The 20623-nt window shown below is 58.8% G+C and overlaps 1 protein-coding gene across 8 annotated transcripts in view; it reads left to right on the forward strand.

Moving 5' to 3' along the window:
* The window catches only part of TCOF1 (treacle ribosome biogenesis factor 1), a 34507-nt gene extending 15699 nt beyond the window's left edge, over positions 1 to 18808 (forward strand). For 2 of the 8 annotated variants that reach the window (XM_070076318.1, XM_070076315.1), the window contains 15 exons: positions 1868 to 2005; positions 2184 to 2339; positions 2503 to 2709; positions 2826 to 3089; positions 4635 to 4760; positions 8930 to 9113; positions 10265 to 10380; positions 11740 to 11853; positions 12166 to 12403; positions 12907 to 12989; positions 13858 to 14038; positions 15822 to 16361; positions 17588 to 17685; positions 18041 to 18085; positions 18350 to 18808. In XM_070076318.1, the coding sequence (XP_069932419.1) occupies positions 1868 to 2005; positions 2184 to 2339; positions 2503 to 2709; positions 2826 to 3089; positions 4635 to 4760; positions 8930 to 9113; positions 10265 to 10380; positions 11740 to 11853; positions 12166 to 12403; positions 12907 to 12989; positions 13858 to 14038; positions 15822 to 16361; positions 17588 to 17685; positions 18041 to 18064 (2469 nt within the window). In that variant the 3' untranslated portion in view covers positions 18065 to 18085; positions 18350 to 18808. Of the gene's footprint in view, positions 1 to 1867; positions 2006 to 2183; positions 2340 to 2502; positions 2710 to 2825; positions 3090 to 4634; positions 4761 to 8929; positions 9114 to 10264; positions 10381 to 11739; positions 11854 to 12165; positions 12404 to 12906; positions 12990 to 13857; positions 14039 to 15821; positions 16362 to 17587; positions 17686 to 18040; positions 18086 to 18349 lie in introns of those variants that run through there. The other 6 variants (XM_008255258.4, XM_008255257.4, XM_070076316.1 and 3 more) reach the window with 6 other exon arrangements.
* Positions 18809 to 20623: the final 1815 nt, after the last annotated feature.

Raw genomic sequence — 20623 nt, forward strand, 5'->3', positions numbered from 1 at the left:
GGTTATTCCAGCAAGAGGGCTTGGCATTGAGACAGAGGGGGTGCTCCTGGGCTAGCAGAACCGGACAGGTCGCAGCCTCTGGGAGGATAGTGTTCCAGGCAGAGAAAGCCTGTGCAAAGGCCTGGGGGTGTGAGTGGGAGTGCCTGGCTTGGGCGACTTCCAAGGAACAGGTTCAGGTGAGATCATATTTCCAGTGTGGTAGAGGCAAATGTCACGGGGGTAGAGCTGCACTGCCTGGGTTCAAGTCCCAGCTCCGTATCCTAGCAGGTGATGTAACCCATCGGAGGCTCCCGTTACTCTTTAAATCGGAAGTCAGCCAGTTTGGGTGAGATCTCACCTGCCAACCCAGCAAGCTCCTCACTCATCACCCAAGGGTGGGCCCGGCTCCTGGAAAACAGACCTGGAGGTCGGCTCCCCCATCCTGGAAGGAAGAGCGAGGCAAATGCGAGATGGCCCACTCCTCTGCTCAGCCACCCACTGTTTATCATTCTTCATTGTCACCCTGTTTTGTTTGCAGTAATCGCTCGGAACTTAGTCATTTCTTTTTTCCCAGAACGAGAGCACACATTGTCGTGGTCTCTTCACCCCGCTCTGAGTTGCCTCGTGGCACCCGAGGTCCTAGGAGTCCTCCCTGAGGTCATGAGCCGTGCAGGGGCCCCTTCTGGCACGGCAGGCTCCTCTGGCCGCCTCCAGGCTGCAGGCATGCCTTCCACGCCCTGTGCCTTACGGTGTTTCACTGTGCAGATCACTTAAATATTTGTCTTTCCATCTGAGCCTCCCACCTGCACCACAAGGTGGGCGTTTTATTTTTATTCTTTGAACCTTGGGTTATTTGGGAGTAGGTTGTTGAATTTCCAAATATCTGGGATTACCCAGGTTGCTTTCTGTTGTTGATCTCTGGTTTAATCGCGCTGTGGTTGGGGAACCTGTCTCGTCTGATTTTAGTCCTTTCTTTGTGCAGCAGGATGCGGCAGGTCAAGTTAGTCCCCTTGCCTTTGGTTTTGCTTTGTGGAAGCTGTGATTCCCCTCCGGCCGCCTTGAGTGCGCCCCACCTGGTCGTGCCGTGTGTCTGCGCTCTGGGGAGCTTTCCTCGCCGCACTCTGGCTCTTTGTTTCGCTTGGTCTCCAGCGGGTGCGTGATGCCAGGGGAAGGCTGTCTTCTGACACTGACCACAGGACGTGTCTGAATGAGTCAGGGCCTTGGGGTGCTGCCCGCTTCCCTGTCCTGGTTCCCAGGAGCAGGGCTCTCTCTCTTCTGTCAGGATCTCATGCTGGGCATCTCCCCCTCTGTGGCTCTCACCTCTCTAGAGCTGTGTTTGCTGGAGACCCTGACAGGCATCGAGGGATTCTCTGGATGTCAGTTAAGATAGGCAAAGCCCAAGACAACTTCAAATAGCACTGGTTTTCTTCATGTTCTGTCATCTCAGCCTCGTAGACAGGGTTGGCTGCTTGAGTTCCAGCTATCAGCTCAGCATTCCAGCCAAGAAGAAGAAGAGCTGGATTTCCTACCTCTTGTGGTCCTTGACTTCTAGTCTGTTAGCCAGGGCTTGATGACGAGGCCCCTAGCTGAAAGGCAGCCTAGAAGGCGCCTGTGTTCTGGGCCCTCTTGCACTGGACTCACGCTAAGAAGAGTGCGTACAACCATGCGTTTATTTGAGCGGATATTATGTGCCAGGCACTCGGGGTCCATTGAATCACCGCAGCAGCCTAGAGCTGGGCCTGATCATCCCCATATACTGAGGAGGAAACAGGCCCGGTGAGATCACTTTGCTCAAGTTCTCAGCCACAGATGGAGCAGCAGAATCCAACCTCAGGCCTCTGACTCCATCACCCCTCACTTCTCCCGCCATAATTCCCTCTTCCTCCAGGTACAGGCCTCGGCGAGAACCCCTCAGACCAAGGCCAGTGCAGCTGCTACAAAAGCATCTTCAGCCGAAGGGGTCACATCACCTCCTGGAAAAGTTGTCGCTGCAGCTGCCCAGGCCAAGCAGGGATCCCCAGCCAAGGCAAGTGGGGCCAGAAGCCGTAAGAGAGGCTGGGAGGTGGGCAGAGAGAGAGGAGGTCTGAGCCTAGCCCCCAGCCTGGCCCAGGGTCCTGCATAGGCTGGGGTGACTTCCCCGAGCCGTGGTGGGGAGCTTAGCTTAAAGGGGTCCATCTCCAGTCTCGTGTTTCCTTGCAATTCAGGTAAAGCTGCCTGTGAGAGCCCCCCAGAACAGTGCCCTGGGGAAGGCAGTGGCCACAACAGGCCCGGCCCAAAAGGGGCCCGTTGGGAGGCCACAGGAGGAGGACTCTGAGAGCAGTGAGGAGTCCTCAGACAGTGAGGAGGAGGCACCAGCTCAGGTGAGGCCCAGGGCAGAGGTGGGGAGGGCGTTGTGCTGCCCTCTGATGGGAGCCACGGGAATGCCTCCGCCCCCAGCGCCGCTGCGTGTGCCACATGGATCTCCTGTCTGCACATGCCCGCCCTCGGGACTCCCTCTCCTGATAACTGTTTATCGTATTCCAGGTGAAGCCCTTGGGAAAGACACCCCAGGTCAGAGCTGCCTCAGCCCCTGCCAAGGAGTCCCCCAGGAAAGGGGTCCCTCTAGTACCCCCTGGCAAGGCAGGGCCTGCAGCTGCCCAGGCCCAGCTGGGGAAGAAGGAGGATTCAGAGAGCAGCAGCGAGGAGTCAGACAGCGGAAGGGAGGCACCTGCAGCCATGACCCCAGCCCAGGTGAGACCTGCCAGTCACTCACTGCTCCGCTGGCTTCAGGGCCCAGTGGGGAAGGAAGAGATGAAGGTCTGTGTGCAGGACCCCTCCCTCAGGTCCTGTATTCCGTGTCTCCTTAGGTGAAACCGGCTGTAAAAAACCCCCAAGTCAAGGCCTCCCCGGTGAAAGGCGCCCTAGGCGCCCCCACGTCTGTGAAGGCGTCCACAGCAAAAGCCGACACACCAGCCCCGTGGAAGGCTAAGCAAGCAAGTCCTGCCAAGGTACACGAAGCCCAGAGTCCAGAGACGTCCCAGCGAGAGTGGGAAGGAGGTCGTGAGGCCCCAGCAAGAGGGAAGAAGTCACCTCCATCGCCAGGGCCTGGGCCTGGGCCTCACGAAGCAGTTGTGAGCACCCAAGGGTCCTCACCTAGCTCGGTGTGAAGCCAAGGCCCTGGGGAGTGGGGGGGGGGGGGAGCATGAGAAGGCCTCTGTCTGGGCAGCTTTCCATGGCTTGCAAAGGCAGCAGGGCCAGCCGTGTCCTGCGCAAGTTCAGGGTGACCAGCTCCTCTGCTTAGAGGGCTCAGGCATGTGTGGAGCTGATTGACAGGCCTGGTGGAGGTCTTGGGTGGCAGCTGGCATTGAGCCTTGGAGTCAGGAGAAATAGCAGAGTGTTAGCCGCTAGGGCAGAGTGCAGAGCCCTCGCCTGGCGTAAAGGGGCAGTCCCTGTCACCTCCCATCGCTGGTGGCCTTGTGGTCATGTACTTGCGGCATGGCTAGGTGTCCTCCTCAAGGGAAGCCAGGAGTGCCCCAGGCCAGCCTGCCTCTCTTGATTTCAACTTCCTCAAGAGTAAAGCAAGTACAGAGAATCCTGGTAAATGCTCTGCCTTTGGTACACCACACCCACGGTGTTGGCCCCGCCCTCAAGGAGCTTACCATCTTTAGGGTGGGACAGGTGCCTGTGTCGTCACAGAATGTTCTGGTGGTGTGCCGGGTGATGGGGCTGGGGATGCGTTTCTGTCAGGACGGGCTGAGCTGTGGGCAGAACCCCACTATGAAGAGCTGACGCAGTAGGAGCTGCCTGTCCCCAGGCCGAGGTGGCGCCTTCCCCAGCTTGCACCGTCGGTGCCCAGGTTCTTTCTGTCCTGGTGCTCCTCTGGCCTCAAGTTCATGGCTGGCTAGGAAGTCCCCCTGGAGGCTCTCCCTCTAGGTCTTGCCCAGGCCTCTGGCTCAACGTGCTGCCATCTCCTGCCAGTCTTCGATGAGTGGCCTGCAGTCCCCATGACTGGCTGGCAAGAGGGGCCGCCAGAACGCAGTAGGGCTTGTGAGCAAGGCAGACAGGCAGGGCTGGCAGGGAGGCAGCCCACTGTGCTGTAACTGCCCCATTGGAAGAGTGAGGAGAGATGGGCACACATCTAGATCTGCTCACTTCTCCTAGCAAGTCAGAAGCTCGGACAGCCTGGGCCCCACCCTTCGCTGGGCCAGGTAGTAAGATGTGGGACCTCTGGCCTCCGCTGAGCTGGTGTCACCACCAGCGCTTCCTCTCGCCTCTCTGGGTCCTCTGGTTCTGGCTACAGTGTCCACCAAGGAGGCCCCTCTTATGTCCAGCCAGGTAGCAGGGGCCGGCAGCCAGCGGAGTACTTGGCAGCCCTCCATTCCCTGGGGAGTATTACAGCAGCTAGGAACTGTGTAGGGACCTCCGGCTCATACCCGCAGCCTCGCCTGAGGCAGCTGTCCCTGTCAAGTTCAGCATCAGCTATGGAAGGAGGGTAAGCAGGGCGGAGGCACGTGCTTCCAGTGTCTGGGGGCACACCAGGCCAGCACCTGTCCCCTCTGTGTGTGCAGGGAGGGGCTGCAGTGCCCTCTGCGGAGAGGCAGGTGCGTGCAGTGTGTCACTCGCTGGCTACCTTTCCTTCTCAGCTAATGCCCTTCCCCCACTGTGTGCTTATTCAGGTCTTATCGCCTCGCAAGGACAGTAACTCCAAAACACCCAGAAGCAAGACCCTCACCCCAGCCCCCCCAGAGAAGAAGGCACAGGAGTCCTCGGAGAGCAGTGATGAGGAGTGGCCTTCGAGCCAGGTAAGCCGTGCCTTCTTCCTGCAGCCTCTAGGGGCTCAGAGCCGGCTGGTGGCTGGGGAGGGAGGGTGCAGATCTCTCCCACAGGGCACATCTCCCCAGAGCGCCTTACCCCAGGACACCGCCCTCCTGCCATGACTGTGTGAGGCAGGCAGCAGAGCATGGTCGAGCAGGCAGGCTTCAGTGCAGATGGAGCCTGGCGCCACCAGCCACCGGCTCCTGGCTGGGCAGTGCCTCGTTGACCCTGAGGCTCAGCTGTTTTGACCATTCAGTAGGGACAGTGATGGGTCTCCCCTGAGTGTGTGCTGATGTAAGCACAGAAAGCCCTGGCTCAGCCCCCTGTCAATCAGGCCAGGCAGTGTAGGCCCATTAGATAGGTCAGAAATCGAGGCCTTGAGAGCCAAAGTGATTTCCCAGATGCTCATGATGCCCAGCGGGCTAAGGAACGTGCAAACATCAGTCCCTGGCTCCCTGGCTCCCTGGCTCCCTGGCCGGGGAGATCCCCAAGCCTTGTCTATAGGGCTCTCAGAAACCTGTGTGCCTCCCCCAAGATCAGGCACCTGCTCTGCTGTCCCCAGACTGCACCCACAGGGTGGGGTCAGGCCCACGTCAGTCAGGCTGGGTGGTCCAAGTTTCTGTGTGTACACAGGCCTTTCCAGAAGCGTTTACCAAGCCCCTTGGAGTACAGAGATGCTGGATCCTGCAATCCCCAGACCAGGGGGTCTGCTTAACCATCTCCCCTTCCACTACTATGCCCTTGTCAGTGCATCAGTGCTGAGGCCTGCAGATACAAAACCAATGACAGCTGAAGTTACTGGTTACTTCCTCTGTGCAGAACCCTGGACTTTATCGTTCTGTGCAGTCTCCACAACGACCCGGAGAGGACAGGTCCTCTCATTATTTCCATCTTCCGGAGGAGGCTGTGAGGCTCAGAGAAGTAGAATGAGCTGCCCCAGCGTCACGTGGCTGGTGCCAGGTAGACAGATCTGGTGTTTGAATGCAAGCCAGCCTGGGTTCCCTGGCAGTGCCTGACACGTTGCTCTCCGGGGCTCAGGCCTTGCCCCGTGGCTCTCTCGGGAGCCTTTGTGAAGCAGCCTCCCTCTCCGAGGGCTCTCAACAGCCGAGAGGGAGGGGGCCCCTTCGCCTTTCTCTGCGGGGGCGTACTAACACAATTAAAATGAACATCACGCTTAAACTGAACCGCTTAATTGGTATGTTAGTCCTGAAGATTCTAGAGTCCCTACTGAAAAAGCAGAGGGAAGAAGTCAGGAGTCGTGCCTTCCCCCTGGAGGATTCAGGGCAGACGGCGCAGCCCAGGGAAGCTGCAGCCTCCGCCTGCTGGGGGACTTGCAGCTCCTTAATCCCCAGCTCGCTCATTATGATTATTATGATTATTATGCATTTACCGAGCGCTTTCTATTGACAAGTCTCACTGTGTTTATTATTAGCCCATCTGTGGGGGAAAGGAGGCGATGCGGGGGGGGGGGGGGGGGGGAGCCCCGGGCTGGGAGGCTGGGGAGGAAGCGTGGCTCCCTTCGAAGGCCCTGCACCGTGCCTCAGGCCTGTTGTGCCTTGTTAACCTCAGGCCAGGCTCTGTGCTGACAGTGGGTGATGGTAACAGGAAAACGCTAAGTTGGCGAAGCAGTGCATATGTTTGGTGCTTGATTTAGCCACCCCATGGTGCATACATGTATCAAAACATGGTCTATTCCATAATACATACCGTCTTTACTTATCAATTCAAATTAACCAATTTGTTTAAAGTGCCACTTTTTCCATTACTTTGCCAAAACGTTAAAAGACATATAGGTCCCAAAAGGACACCTTGAAAGAAATTAAAGGTGTTTAATGAAGGCCGCCTGTGATTGGAGAACTGACTTGCAGTCCTGGCTTTGGTACCAGTTTGCTGGTCACCCTGGGCAAGACCACTTCCCTCCCTGAGCCTCTGCCCTCTGAACCCCAGATGGCACCCACAAAGAGGGGGCATCCTCCGTCAGTCTGGGTGGGGCTGGCCCAGGGTCTGGTGACCAGTCCCCAGGCAGTTCTGCGGGAGGCTCTTGGAGGCATGGTGCCTTTGTGACTGTGCCCTTGCCGGGTTTGGCAGCCTGGGCCGCCAGCTCTGCGCCCTCCTGCTGCCCTCACACACTGGCTGGGGCAAGTGGTGTGCGCTCAACTCTGACAGGAGGCAGGGAGTGCTGCCCGGAGAGCCCCAGGTTTGGTTCTGCAGGCCTCAGGCCCGTGGGCAGCAAGGGAGCCCCTGTTACTCCTCTGGTCCTTACTGCCCAGCGCCTGCAGTGAAGCATAAAAGCATGGCCAAGCATTCGGGCAGTGATGGTTTCACTGCTCCGGTGACCGTAGAAGCAGGCCCCGTGCAGCGTGCAGAGCTGGGCAGAGCCCCTGCAGTGGGTGAGCCCAGCCTGCCGTGACTGCTCCCCCTTCCTTCAGGTGGGGAACCAAGGCTGTCCTGGTAGAGGGGGGGACACAGCCCACGCCAGTGCTGCCCACCTTACTAAACTCTGCAGACTTGGTCCTCACACTCCCACTGCAGACAGCACTGGGCCTTGGTCCCCCTCCTGCTCCTCCCTGCCCTCCGCAGGCGCAGCCAAGCCTCCTGCCCCACCTCCTTCCCACAGCCCAGGGGCCCCGGGTGGGCCGGCGTGGGCAGGTGGAACCCGGAGGCGGTGTTTGCTGCTGAGACGCTTTTAACATCCCAAGACGCTATTGTTTGCCTCAGTGGGTTCGTTGCCTCTCTTGGTCCTCGACAATCTGTTCCTCTGTCTTCTCACATATATATAGATCCCCCTCCCTCCACTGCAAGCCTTCTCCCACTTTCCATCCTTCCCCTTTCCATCACGTGGGAAGGAAGGCTCTGGAAGTGGCAGATCAGAGCAGCCACGGGGGCGGCTGCTTGGCAGGGCTAGGGAGGGCCTGAGCCCGGAGAGCTTCCCCCTCGGGCAGGCCCCTTCCTGCTTTCCTTCTGACTTCAGCTCTCTGCAGCAGCCCAGGTCGCTGAGTCAGGCCCAAGACCTGAGCAGTGTGGTGCGGTAGACAGAGAGCCGGCCCCAGCGACCCTCCCCACCCCTTGACCTCAGGCCGTGCGTCTCCCCTGGCCAGAGGGGGAGTACAGTTTGAACAGCCCCGCCAAGTGCGGCCTGGAACGGGGACACCCCAGCTCCCGGGCTCTCCTTAGCTGGAGGTCTCGGGGGATAGCCCCGGACCCGGAGTCCTGCTGCGTGCAGCCGTACGTCAGGAGCCAGGGTTCCCGGCCCCGCGGCCCTGCGGAGCCCCCCACAGCTGTTGCTGCCCACTTGCTTGCACTTTCTGTTATCATTTTATTGGGAAATGTAAAGCATACCCAAAGATAAAATTACATAAAGAACCCCCACAGGCCTTCCCCAGCCTTGGCAGTTACTGCCTCCTGAGCGGGCTCGTTTTGTGCAAACCCCTCCACTCGCTTCCCCACATCTAAAGCGACTTTGAAGCCAGTTTCAGGCGTGGCACGTCATCCACCAGGATTTGTGCACAACCACAGTTCAGCGTCACCCCTGAAAGGGACCCACCCAGACAGCACCCCACTTCCCCGATGGTCTCGTGATGGGGTGCTCAGTAAGAGTCCCAACACTGGGTGCTACGTCGGGGGACAGTTGGTCCCCTCGTTCATCAGCTTTGGATGCTGCCCCACTCTCCAGCCCAGTCCCCTGGGCAGCTTATTTGCTGGGAAGTGAGGTGGGTGTCCCTGGGGAGCCGCGTCCTGGGAATGCTGCCTAGTGTTCCCAGGATGGGGCAGCTGGGCTGTGGAGGCCTCCCCGGTAGACTGTGCGCCACACCTGGGAGCCGTGGAGAACGCTGCTCGGCCCGCCTCGGGGGTAGCTGTCTCTGAAGACGGTCAGAGGCAAACAGGCTAAATAGGCTCTTGTGCCCAGTGGCCTTGCTCTGTGGCTTCGGGCAGCCGTCCTTGTTCCTGCAGACTTGGGCTTTCCCACTGTACCACACTGACCCTGGGAGTTCAGTGTGAGGGCAGATGGGCTGCTGTGGGCTGGGAGGTGCTGGGCTGGGGGTACCCCCCAGCTCTTTGGACCCCTTGCCTTGTGAAACCCTTCTCCACCCCACCTCCCTTTCCTCTGACCAAGCCTTTAATCACTAGGGGGTGTGTTTTGTTTTTGTTTTTCAAGGTGATTAAACCCCCTCTGATTTTTGTCGACCCTAATCGTAGTCCAGCTGGCCCGGCTGCTGCCCCCGCACAGGCCCAGGCTGCGGGCGCCCAGAGGAAGACCCGGGCCTCGGAAAGCTCAGCCCAGAGCTCCTCAGACACCGAGGATGAGGACGTGATCCCCGCCACGCAGTCCTTGGCTCCTGGTGAGCACAGCCCCGCGTGGAGCTGACTCCCGTGCTGGACTTCCCAGGCTCGGCTGGGAGGGCCCGGCAGCACCACCCCCATCGAGGGACAGGACGAGGGCCTCTTGCACAGCCAGGTGTTGGTCAGCAGGGCTTGGGGCTCGGCCTTCAGGTTCTGCATCAGGCATCTGGATGCGAGGCTGGCTCACCTGTGGCCCTGGAGCAGTAATTGCCAGGACTTCCCTGGGCCACCCCAGGCATGGGACCCAGACCACTGGCTGGAAGCTGCCCGGACCAGGCTCCTCTGGAGCTAGGGTGCTGTATCAGTGGGCTGTCAGGAGGGTATTGAGGCACTTGTCTCATTAGGTGATCCCTAAACAGGAACTCTTCGGGGAGGGACTGCGTCAGCAGAGACAGGACCAGCTCTGGGGTTTGACTTCTGAGATTCTTTGCTTCTACCAGTGATAGCAAGAAAATGGTCGATGTCACCATTGTTGATGTTACACTTTTACGAGGAAGTAATATCTGATAACTGGCGAGATAGTTGAGACATACAGGTTAGCACAAAAGAAGACAACACCCCCTGTAATCCCACTGCCCCCATCACTGTTGAGGGTTTAGTTGCTAACCTTACAAAACCCTAGGGTGGACATGTTTGTCTTTAAAGTGAGGCCCCGGGATTCTGAGTGGCTATCTCGGGATGCTGTGGGATTTTGGTCCTCCTATCCTTCCCGCGTGGTTCCTCCTGGCCAGTGCCCTGTCAGAGGACGCGAGGGTTTGGTGGGGACTGTTGTATCCGCTGCTGCAGTGAGCAGCACGCAACCACAGACACTTTGGGCGATTTTCGTGAGATGTTGCAGCCACAAGGACGGCCCTGGCCGCCGCCTGCCAGCCTCTTGCTCAGGAGCAGCAGCCTGGCCTGCGGAGAGGCGAGCGGAGGAAAAGAAACTCACTGCCATAGCAGCTCTTCGGGCCCCCTCAGCCCAGCTGTGACACAGGGACAGCGCCCGCCTGGCAGGCTCGAGGAGGGGCTATGCCAGCTTCCTCCTGTAGAAGCCCTGAGCGTGGCACAGGGCCCCAGGAAGGGCTGAGTGCTGGACTGGGGTATTGCCAGTGCTGGGGAGGCCGTGGGGCTCCTGGGCACTTACTTGCCCCATCCCTCTCTTTTTCAGCCTACAGAACCAGCGTGGTGCCCACTGGCCACCCAAGGACAGGCCTTGGGGCCAGCGGCAGCGAGGAGAGCAGTCGGGTGTCAGAAGGCAAGAAGCAGGAGACACCAGCCCCGCAGGTACCTGCACAGGCCTGTGGGGCAAGGGGCTACAATTGGCTGTCACTTGCACACTTGTGCACCCCGGCGGTGGCAGTAGCCAAGGCCTTCCTGGTCTTGTGGCCACAGCCCGCAGGTTTCAGAGCCACCTTAAGCTGTCAGGAAGAGCAGTCTGGGGACACAGCTCTGCTGGCCAGTTGCATTTTTGTTTTCTTTGCATGAACATGATAAATGCTCTACTTAAGCATGTGTTATGGTGACTTTATCAGTCTCCCTGACAGTCACCATTTCAGTGCGTGTTTGGTCCTTGCCTGAATCTCAAGACTGCGCAGGGCAGGATTGGTGGCCCACTATCTCAATGTTGAAACTAGCGTGCACTCCCCAGGGGCCTCCAGTTTGACCGGGCCTGGGCTCGGCAGACCTAGCTCTTGGCCCTCAGCATCTTTGGCCATACTAGTCTGCTGCCCATCGCCTGGAGAGATGCCCACTGCAGACTCCATGCCTCTTTCTGAGGCACTGGTACCTGGGCATGCCCCCCTCTCACTGGCTCTTCACGAGCCACAGTCCAGGGAGAGTTTCTGGGAGCATGGGTGCTGGGTGGGTAGCCAGGCTGGGGTCACAGCCCCCAAAACCCTGTATCCCTCCATGCCAGGCCTTGGGGCTGAGGCCAGAGCAGGACGGGGAGGACAGCAGCCATTAAACAAAAAGTTCTCACCAAATTGGAGGTGCTGCAGAGGGCACCAAGCGCAAGCTCAGGATGATGGGGTGACCTGCTATAGGAAGTTGGGCAGGGAATGCTCGCCCGGGAGGTGGCCTTGAAGCAGGGGACGTGGCCGCGTACAGGGTGTGCTGGGGTGCCATGCAGGCAGGAAGGCCATGGTGCCATGACCCCAGGCCTGGGAAAGCATCTAAGAGAAGGTAGGGAGAAAGTAGCAAAGGCAGAGGGGCTGTGCGACAGCTGAGGGGCCCTGCGTGGGAACCTTGAGGCCCTCTGCAAGGACTCTCCCAGCTTTGAGTTCTCTCCAAGTGCTGGTGGGTGGAAGAAGTAGGAGTGGTACCAGGGAGACCACGAGGCATGAGATGGGTCTCCGAGGAGGGCAGAGACTGAGTGTGGAGCTTCCTGTAGGGCCCGGGCCCCTTCCCTGCTTTGGCCTAGGAAGCTCGCTCTGTGCTTTGAGAACACGGACCAGCTCATAACCTGAGGCCTGGCACTCCTTTCTCTGCCTAGAGAGTGATATTGCTCTTATGACTGTCCCTCAGCCCCCCAACTCAAGTCCCATGGTCCCCTCCCACCGCAGCCAGACCTAGTCTGATCCAGGCACGGCCTAGGTGACACCCCAAGAACCCATGAATTTCAGGGCTGCTATTTGCTATCCACAGGTGGCAAAGAGGAACCCAGCATCCCTCCCGCTGACCCAGGCTGCCCTGAAGGTCCTCGCGCAGAAAGCAAGTGAGGCCCAGCCTCCTCGTGCCAGGACCCAGTCTTCAAGCGGGGTGAGTCTGGGGAGCCCGGGGACCACACCGCCTCGCTTTGCTCCAGAGGCAAGGCTGTGTTCACCTTTCAGCCCCGCCACAGGGTGCAGATAGGAGGCTGCGGGTGTGGCCGAGTCCCGGCCGCAGGCCTTGCTGCCCTGGCACATCAGTGCTGTCTCGATGTCCCTGGGGCACGGTGGGCTGATATGGGAGAAGGACTTGCAGGACCCCTCTTCAGAGTGGTGGGAAGCATCTCAGGAGGCCCAACACTGAAGTGTTCAGGCAGGACCAGGTCTTACCCTGATACTTCCTTCCATTCTTAAACCAAATTAGGTTGACGGGACTGTGGGAACACTCCCCGTGACGAGTCCTCAGAGCGCCGCTGTCCAGGCCAAAGTGACCAGTAACCTCAGAAAAAGCAAAGGCCAGCAGACCACAGCCCCTCCCTTGGGACACCCCAAGGCCAAAGCCCCTGGGAGTTCAGATGACAGCGAGGACAGCAGCAACAGCTCCTCAGGGAGCGAGGAGGGTGCCGAGGGACCCCAGCTGACCAAGTCGACCCCCAGGCCAGGTAAGGTGCGGGGGGGGGGGGGGAGGGACGGGCAGCCCAGGGGAGAGAGAAGCGCACCTAATGGAGCAGCAGGCCGTGGCCTGAGCTCTGGATCTCGAATTTTTCCATGGCCTGGGCCAAGTGGTTGCACGCTGGGCTACAGCTTCCCCGCCTGCACAACTCCGTGAGGGACTCAGTACAAATGATTTCAAAGACCTGACCCCTGGCAGCGTTTTGATATGCTCCCTTTAATGACCAACTCCCTAAAATTCCGGGTTCGTGTTTCCCCGACGAGGGAAGGTGGGGAAATATGAGTGGTGTCTTGGGAATTAGAAACCAAGGCTTGGGCGTTGAGGTGTCACCTGGAATGCTGTGGATGGGGACCCATAGGAAGCCTTGGGCAGGTGGGTGAGGACACACCCAAGATCAGGGCCTCCCCAGGCCCTTCTGAAGAGCTCTGCTCTGCCCTGCCCAGCTGGCAGGAGCCACCAGGGACTCCCGACAGGATACCTGTGCTTCTCCAGCAGGTTCAGTCCCCGCTGGGAAGGAGACCTTGGTGGAGGAGACCTCCGAGTCCAGTGAGGATGAGGTGGTGGCGCCTTCCCAGGTAACTGCGGGGCGGGGGACAGTGTTGGTGACTTCATGCGTCTTGGGCCGGGAACCCCGGGCCAGAATCTGATCTGCCTTGCGTAGTCCTAGGCTGAGGCCGACCCCGGGCAAGGTCCCGGTTGCAAGCCACCAGGTGTGGCCCAGGCAGCACAACACAGCCAGGCTGCTCCTGCCCCAAGGTTGCACTCAGCTCAGAGCTGCAGGTTGTCAGCCTCTGGGGCTGTAAGAAAGACTGCGCTGCGTTCTGAGTGGCGCCAGGCAGAATGCAGGGGGCTGCCCCTGTCCGCGGCACGTGCTGCTGATGGTTTGCTTTTTCTTAGTTTTTGGTTTTGGTTTTCTTTGTTTTGTTTATCTGAAAAGCAGAAAGAGACGGAGGTGTCTTCGTCAGCTGGTTCACTCCCCAAGTGACCGCTATAGCCCAGACTGGGCCACGTGAAGGCCAGTAGCCAAAAACTCAATATGGGTCCCCCACGTGGGTGACGGGGACACAAGTACTTGAGCCATCCCCTGCTGCCTCCCAGGGTGCACATTAGCAGGAAGCTGGAATGGAGAGCAGAGTTGGGACCCTAACCTGGGCACTCCCATATGGGATGTGGGCGTCCCACGCAGCAGTTTAACTGCTGTACCAAATACCAAACCTCCGTTTGCATTTATAATAGGAGATTTCCTTTTTAAACGTGTCTGCATTGATTAAAATAATTTAGAAAGTGTACACGGAAGTCCCCCTTGGGGACTGTAGTGTCCACTCTGCATTGACAGGCCTGGCCTGGACCTGGATGTGCCAGGACTGGCTTCCTCCCAGCAGGCCGTGTGGCGGGGGCAAGGTGGGGTGGGCTGGCGGCCTCTTTCACACTGGGCTTCTGCAGTCTCTCCTCTCAGGTTATGTGGCTCCTGGGCTGACCCCAGCCAATTCCCAGGTTTCAAAGTCTACTCCCAGGCCAGACTCCAACCCTTTAGTTTCCTCTACTCCGGCTACCAAAGATGACCTGGATGGCAAGCAGGAGGCAGAGCCACAGCAAGCCGTGGGCACTGTGTCCCCTAAAGCAGGTGAGTTAACAGACACAGCAGGATGTGGGAAGACAGGGCCGTGGGTCCCTTCTTGCCCTGCCCCAGCAGCACTCCCACCAGTACCTGTCCAAGTGAGGCCTTGTGGTTCTGCCGTGGGCCTGGAGGAGCTCATCCAGGCACAGGGATTGTCTGTGGTCTGGGGTGGCCTGACGTTGAGTTGTATCCTGCCCCGAGGGGGTGATATGCCTGTGGGATGCCCCTGCCTAGAGGAAGCAGCATCTTCGGCCTGTGGAGTGGGCCTTGCCTTTCTCTAGCCGTGCTTGCTGACTCGTCTTCCCAGCGAATGGGCTCCTGGGCCCGTGTGGGGCTCAGACCAAAGGGTGGGCCATGTGTGGAAGAGTCTTGGCACATGGAGGACACTCTGGCTAAGGGGTGGCCCCCAGGCTGTTCCGCCTTGCCCTAAAGCCTCCCAGCAGGCCATCAGCCCCTGGGCCTGTGTCTTAACAAGGCAGGGGTCAGTGTCTCTGGTCTGAATCAAGCTGTGCCCCCCCCCCCACCTTGGAAAATAGCCGCATGATATTTGAAGAGTAGACCAGAGGACTGAGGTCACCCGACCTGGACATTTGTCATCCCTGACACTGCCAGAGCTACAGGGCAAGTGTCCCGGATGGACACACCTACGACAGCACTAGGGGTTCCTCAGCCTCCACGTTCAGAGCCGTTTGTGGATAAGGAGCAGAGCAGTGAGCTCTGGGGCAGGGGCTGTCAGGGCAGATGGCAGAGCAGTGAGCTCTGGGGCAGAGGCTGTCAGGGCAGATGGCACACTCAGCTTTCCTTTCCAGATGGCTCTTGCCCTTGCCAAGAGTCCCCAAAAGACTGGATCGGGCTTCCTCCGGCCGGCGACCCCCACACGGGGCTGGGGCATAGTCAGGCTCCCTGCACACCACAGGGAGCAGCACCAGCCTCGTGCGACACAGAGTGCCCTGCTGGGCCTCTCCCAGTGGACCTGTCCAGGGCTGGTGTGGTGGAGCCCTGTGCCGCGTGGTCCTGGGGTCAGAGGCAGCACTGGGGTCCAGTCCCCCGGCTTCTCGGTGCAGCTCGCCCCGGGCTGGGTCAGGAGCAGAGCCACTGCTCACTTTCTTCTCCAGTGTTCTCCTTGTTGGAGGCGGGTGCGACAAGGAGATGTTTTAGAGGGGGCTGTGGAAGGTTTTTTTAACACGTGTAGTCAGCACACAATTATCAAAGGCAGGCAGAGGCGTGGAAAATTCTAAACAGAGGCTGTACCAGAAGTCGCTCTGGCAGGCAGTGAATCTGCTTAGTCAGCCACCACGTGTGCGCCAGGACACCTGGCACCGAGGCGATGGGCCCACCGTGTCAAGTGGGCAGAGCCATGCGCCTGCACGGCGTTCACTTCCATTGGGAGTCCACTGCGGATGACAGGAACCTTAAGACCAGGAGGAGCAGAGGCTGGCCAGAGTCACAGCAAAAAGGGGTGGCCTAGCGTGGCCCAGAACCCAGGCTCCAGCCTCCAGCTACACACGCGGTTTGCCCTGGCCTGCCTTCCACGTCCCAGTTACGCTCCAGCTCTAGGTCGGGCTTGTCTGAGTGGAGGTTGGAGTGAGAGAGAAGCTGTAAGTTAGAAGTGAGGTCAGTGTAGGAAGCTGGCAGAGGCGTGGGCTTAGGAGCCAGATTGGGGCGCAGTGACCCGTAGGCTGCACTTTCCTCATCGGTGCCATTGTCGGGAGGCAGGGTCTCCCCGGAACCTCCTCAGCTCTCATACCCCCAGCTCCCATAGGTCTGACCCCAAGTTCTTTCTCCACAGGTAGAAAACAGGCCACCTCTGGAACCACACCTCAAAAGCCCCGGAAGCCCAAGAAGGGCGCCCCGGGCACCCAAGCCTCAATCCTGCCAAGCAGCATCACCCAGCGCCTCCTGGGCGAGCCCTGGCCCCTGAGTGAGGCCCAGGTGCAGGCCTCGGTGGTGAAGGTGCTGACGGAGCTGCTGGAGCAGGAGAAGAAGAAAGCCCTGGACGCCTCCAAGGAGAGCAGCAAGAAGGGCCGCAAACGCAAGCTGGTGGTGGACCAGCTGGCCCCCAAGGCCCCCAAGAGCAAGAAGAAGAAGCCGGCGGCGGCTGGGGAGTGTAGGGAGGGCGCTGATTCTCAAGAAAAGGCCTCCCGGACTTCCAAGGGGAAAGCAAAGAAAGACAAAGCGAGTGGTGATGGCCAGGAGAAGAAAGGGAAGGGGCCTTTTGGCTCCCCAGGGGCCAGGGACAAGTCAGAAGGGGAGCTCGGAACAGCGAAGGTTGAGGGAGGCGATCAAAGCAACTCGAAGAGCAAGAAGGAGAAGAAGAAATCTGACAAGAGTAAGTGACTTGATATCCTCAGGCCACGCTAGGGGCTGCCAGGGACCCACAGGGCCAGGAGGCTCAGCGCTGGTCTCTCTCCCACAGGGCGGGTGAGGACAGGCTGGGAAGTGGTTTGTCCGGGATTGTGGAGACAGCTAATAGCAGGCAAGATGGGATTCCAGAGCACCTGGTCAGTGCTGCCAGGGAAGCCCCGGGGCGGCCTGCTTCCCTGCCACCTCCCTGAATGCAGAGGGGACCCGAAAGCAGAACCCCTGAACCTCAGGCCCAGCTCTGCCCTCCCGGCCTGTTTCCCGGTAGTAGCAGCGGTCTTGATCGAGCTCTGTGCTAGGCTGCGTGCCCCGGGACTTCCTTTCACCCTCAGGCAGTTGGGGTAGGCCGTGCTGTTTTTTAAAAAAGTGTGTAGAAGTTTTAAATTACAGTGAGTTAATGTAAAATAGTCATGGTGGACGTTTGGTACACAAGTTAAGGTACCACTTGAGACACCGTAAACATCAAGTACCTGGGTTCTAGTTCTAGTTCCACCCCCGCTGACAATTCCAGCTTGCTAATTGTGCACCCGGGAGGTAGCAGGTACTGACTCACGTTCTTGGGTCCCTGCTACCCACACAGGAATCCCAGATTGAGTACCAGGCTTCTGGCTTTGGCCTGGCCCATTCCCAGCTGGTGCAGGCTTTTGGGGAGAACAAGTAGATGAAGATCTGTTTCTGGATCTCATCTCTCTGCCTTTCAAATGAATAAAATAAATAAATAATTATAAAGATTGTTTTTGAAAGAAAGCAAGACAGAGACAGATCTTTGATCTGCTGGTTCACTCCCTAAATACCTGCAACAGCTGGTGCCAGGCCAGGATCCCGGGACCTATCCGGGTCTCCCATGGGGGTGGCAGAAACCCAAGTGCTTGATCCATCACCTGCTGCCTCGCAAGGGCATTAGGAGAGAGCTGGATGGGACGCACAGGACTTAGACCAGCGTTCCCGTGGATGAAGGCATCCCAGGCAGCCGCTCAGCCCCTTCACCAAAATACCTAGCCCTAATGAATAAAAGTGTGAGTAACACGAGATAGAGGCCAGGTGGCATGGATGAGAAGGAGTCTGAGGCTGGCCCTCGAAGGGCACTGTGGTAGCCCTGCCCGGGGCCCGGCCTCACCCCACAAGCTCCCTGAAACTGACCCCACGGCTCAGGATTGACTTCTGTTGTTCAGGAAGCTTACTTTCTTCCCTCAGAGAAAAAAGACAAAGAAAAAAAGGAGAAGAAGAAGAAAGCAAAAAGAGCCTCAGCCAAAGACCCTGAGTCACCGTTCCAGAAGAAAAAGAAGAAAAAGGTAGAGTGCGTGTGGAGGGGGCCTCGGGTCGGGAGGCACAAGCCCTGTCCCCTCCCCCACACGCCTGCCTGTCCCTGCCTCTTTCCCTTCTCGAGGTCTGGAGGGCGGGGGTGTGACACCTGTGAGGCAGATGGGTGTTGAGGGGGCAGGGGACTGGGAGCAGCCGCGGCTCCCAGCTAGGCGCCTGACCCCAGGGCGGCCCTACTGCAGCAGAGCCTTGGCCACCCTGGAGGACACCAGGCCCCAGCCCACAGGCACCCCTGCAGCCCCAGGGGGCCGCCACGCCCGCAGTGGTGGGAGCAGTGTGGGTGGGACAGGCTGCAGGTGCAACAGCCCCCGCATTCTCTCCTCACAGAAGGTGGCCGAGCAGGCAGTGTGAGGGGCCGGGCTGAAGGCACAGGTACACTCCCTGATCCCCGAGGTGGGAGGGCAGGGTCGGCCCCCATCGGGAGGGGGCTGCAAGGGCTTCCATCCCTCAGGGCCAGCACAGTGATGCCAGAAGCTGGGGTGGTAGCCTCAGGAAGGCCCAGAACAGTCATGCAGCGGCCGGCCTTGCTCGTGTGCTGGGGGTGGCTCATGTCCCGCCCGCGTGTCAGAAATGCCAGGTTTTATTCTTGGTGGAGAAGGGTCAGGAAATCTTACATCTGAACCTTTCCTTCCCTAGGAATCTCTTCACTGAGTGGTGACTGCCCCATGCCTCTGACCTCTGACCTCTGCCCACCGTGGGCTGGAACTGATTTTAGAACTCTCCGTGCGGCAGAAGCTCATCAGTCCAGGGGCTCCACACTGGCCAAGCCAGTGAGCCTGCGGGGGGCTGGTCCGATGAGGTGGGTGGGCCCAGCTCCCATGGCCTCGCCCACCCTTCCCAACATGGGCGCTTGCGTAGATGTGTACAGTATATATATTTTTTTAAGGGACCTGCCTCTTGCTCTTCAAACCCAACCTGCCCAAAGGCCTTGGGACTTGCCAGCCTGCTCCGCAGCCCCAGGAGGCCCAGCCAGCGGCTCATCCCTCGCCACTTGGGCTCCTGCTGGTACTGAGGCCTTGTCCTTTTGTCCGTTTTTCCAGTTGTGGTTTGGTTTTGTTTTTTAAGAACTCAAAAAAAATAAAGACTGAAAGGAAAGGTGTAGGCTCCCAGTGCCTCTGGGGCAAGCGCGTTGCAGTTGGCACGCCCTGGGAGGGACACTCTGGCTGCCTCGCGGAGGTGCACAGAGCAGTACTTGAGATTCCCTCTCGACTGCGAGCCAAGGCTGAGTGGGACGGACAGTGGCCAGAGAAGGAGGCTCAGGGACACGCCCCCGGCGCTGCATCAGTAGGGCAGGCGTTGGTCTCCTGGTGCCAGGACAGCTCGCGCACCTGCCCTGTGCTCAGAAATGGAAGGGCCTGCTGAGCCACCTTTTGGAGCTGAGACCTAGAGAGGAGGCGCTCCTTGGTTTCAAGCTGGAGAAGGTTCATGTCCAGGTCACAGCAGTTTCGTGGGGGTGCAGGCGAGTACGTGAGCTTGAGAGCTATGCTGTGTGCTGGCCACAGGTCAGGGCCTGGCTACGGGCTGAGGGGAGGAGGGGTGGCAAAGGATGCCTTCTACAGTTCCAGCCTGGCCATGTGGAGCCCTTTTCCCCGACCCCAGGCCAGTGTGGGACTGTGGTGGTCGTGAGAGTTTCTCTCCAAGGCTTTAGCCTCCTGTGCAGGAAAGGACTGGAGGTGCAGAAACCGCAGGACGATGTGTGGCCATGCTCAGGGCTTTGGGCCGGGCCCGACCTTGCACGACTGTAGGGTCTAGAACAGACTACAGTGAGCCTCACTGAGCCACAGCAGTTTGAAAATGGGGCAGTTGTGCTGAGGACCTGATTTGTGGGTTTGGAACAGTGGGCTTTGTCCCTCTGATCAATAACTGGCTGAGCCCAACTCGGCCTTTTTTTTTTTTTTTTTTTAGATTTGATTTATTTATTTGAAAGAGTTACAGAGAGAGGTCCTCCATCTGCTGGTTTACTCCCCAGATGGTCGCAAAGGGCAGAGCTGCGCCAATCCAGAGCCAGGAGCCAGGAGCCTCCTTCTGGTCTACCACGAGGGTGCAGGGGCCCAAGGACTCCTGCTTCCCCAGGCTGCAGCAGAGAGCCAGATTGGAAGAGGAGCTGCTAGGACTCGAACTGGCACCCACATTGGATGCGGGCGCTTCAGGCCAGGGCTTTAACCCACTGTGCCACAGCGCCAGCCCCTGGACTCAGCCTCTTTTTTTTGTTTGTTTGGTTTGTTGTTGTTTTTTTTTTTTTTTTTTTTTTTTTGACAGGCAGAGTGGACAGTGAGAGAGAGAGACAGAAAGGTCTTCCTTTTTTTTGCCATTGGTTCACCCTCCAACGGCTGCCGCGCTGCGGCTGGTGCGCTGCGCTGATCCGAAGGCAGGAGCCAGGTACTTCTGGTCTCCCATGGGGTGCAGGGCCCAAGTACTTGGGCCATCCTCCACTGCACTCCCTGGCCACAGCAGAAAGCTGGCCTGGAAGAGGGGCAACTGGGATAGAATCCGGCGCCCCGACTGGGACTAGAACCCGGTGTGACGGCGCCACAAGCGGAGGATTAGCCTAGTGAGCCGCAGCGCCGGCCAGGACTCAGCCTCTTAAGTCAGGCGTAGCCCCCCTGCTGTCCATCCCTGACACCAGGCCCATGTCGATTGCCATCTGTCTTCACACAAGTGCTGTTCTCAGTATAGACATGAATTGGGGACATGGGAAAGTGAAAGAAAGTTGGAAGAAGAGCTTGTGCTTAAAAAGCCAGGCCACAGCCTGTTTCCTTTTGGAAGAGAAGCATCTTTGTGTATGTTAGCAGCCAAGTATACCCATGTCCATGGACCACAGGCGCCCCAGCCCTTTCTGGCCCCTCAGGTCTCTGGGTTTGAGCCCCTTGTGTTTCCTCACCTGGATGAACAGAAGCACCAGAGCCCAAG

Source organism: Oryctolagus cuniculus, chromosome 6 (assembly GCF_964237555.1).
Source record: "Oryctolagus cuniculus chromosome 6, mOryCun1.1, whole genome shotgun sequence".
In the NCBI taxonomy this organism is placed as follows: Eukaryota; Metazoa; Chordata; class Mammalia; order Lagomorpha; family Leporidae; genus Oryctolagus; species Oryctolagus cuniculus.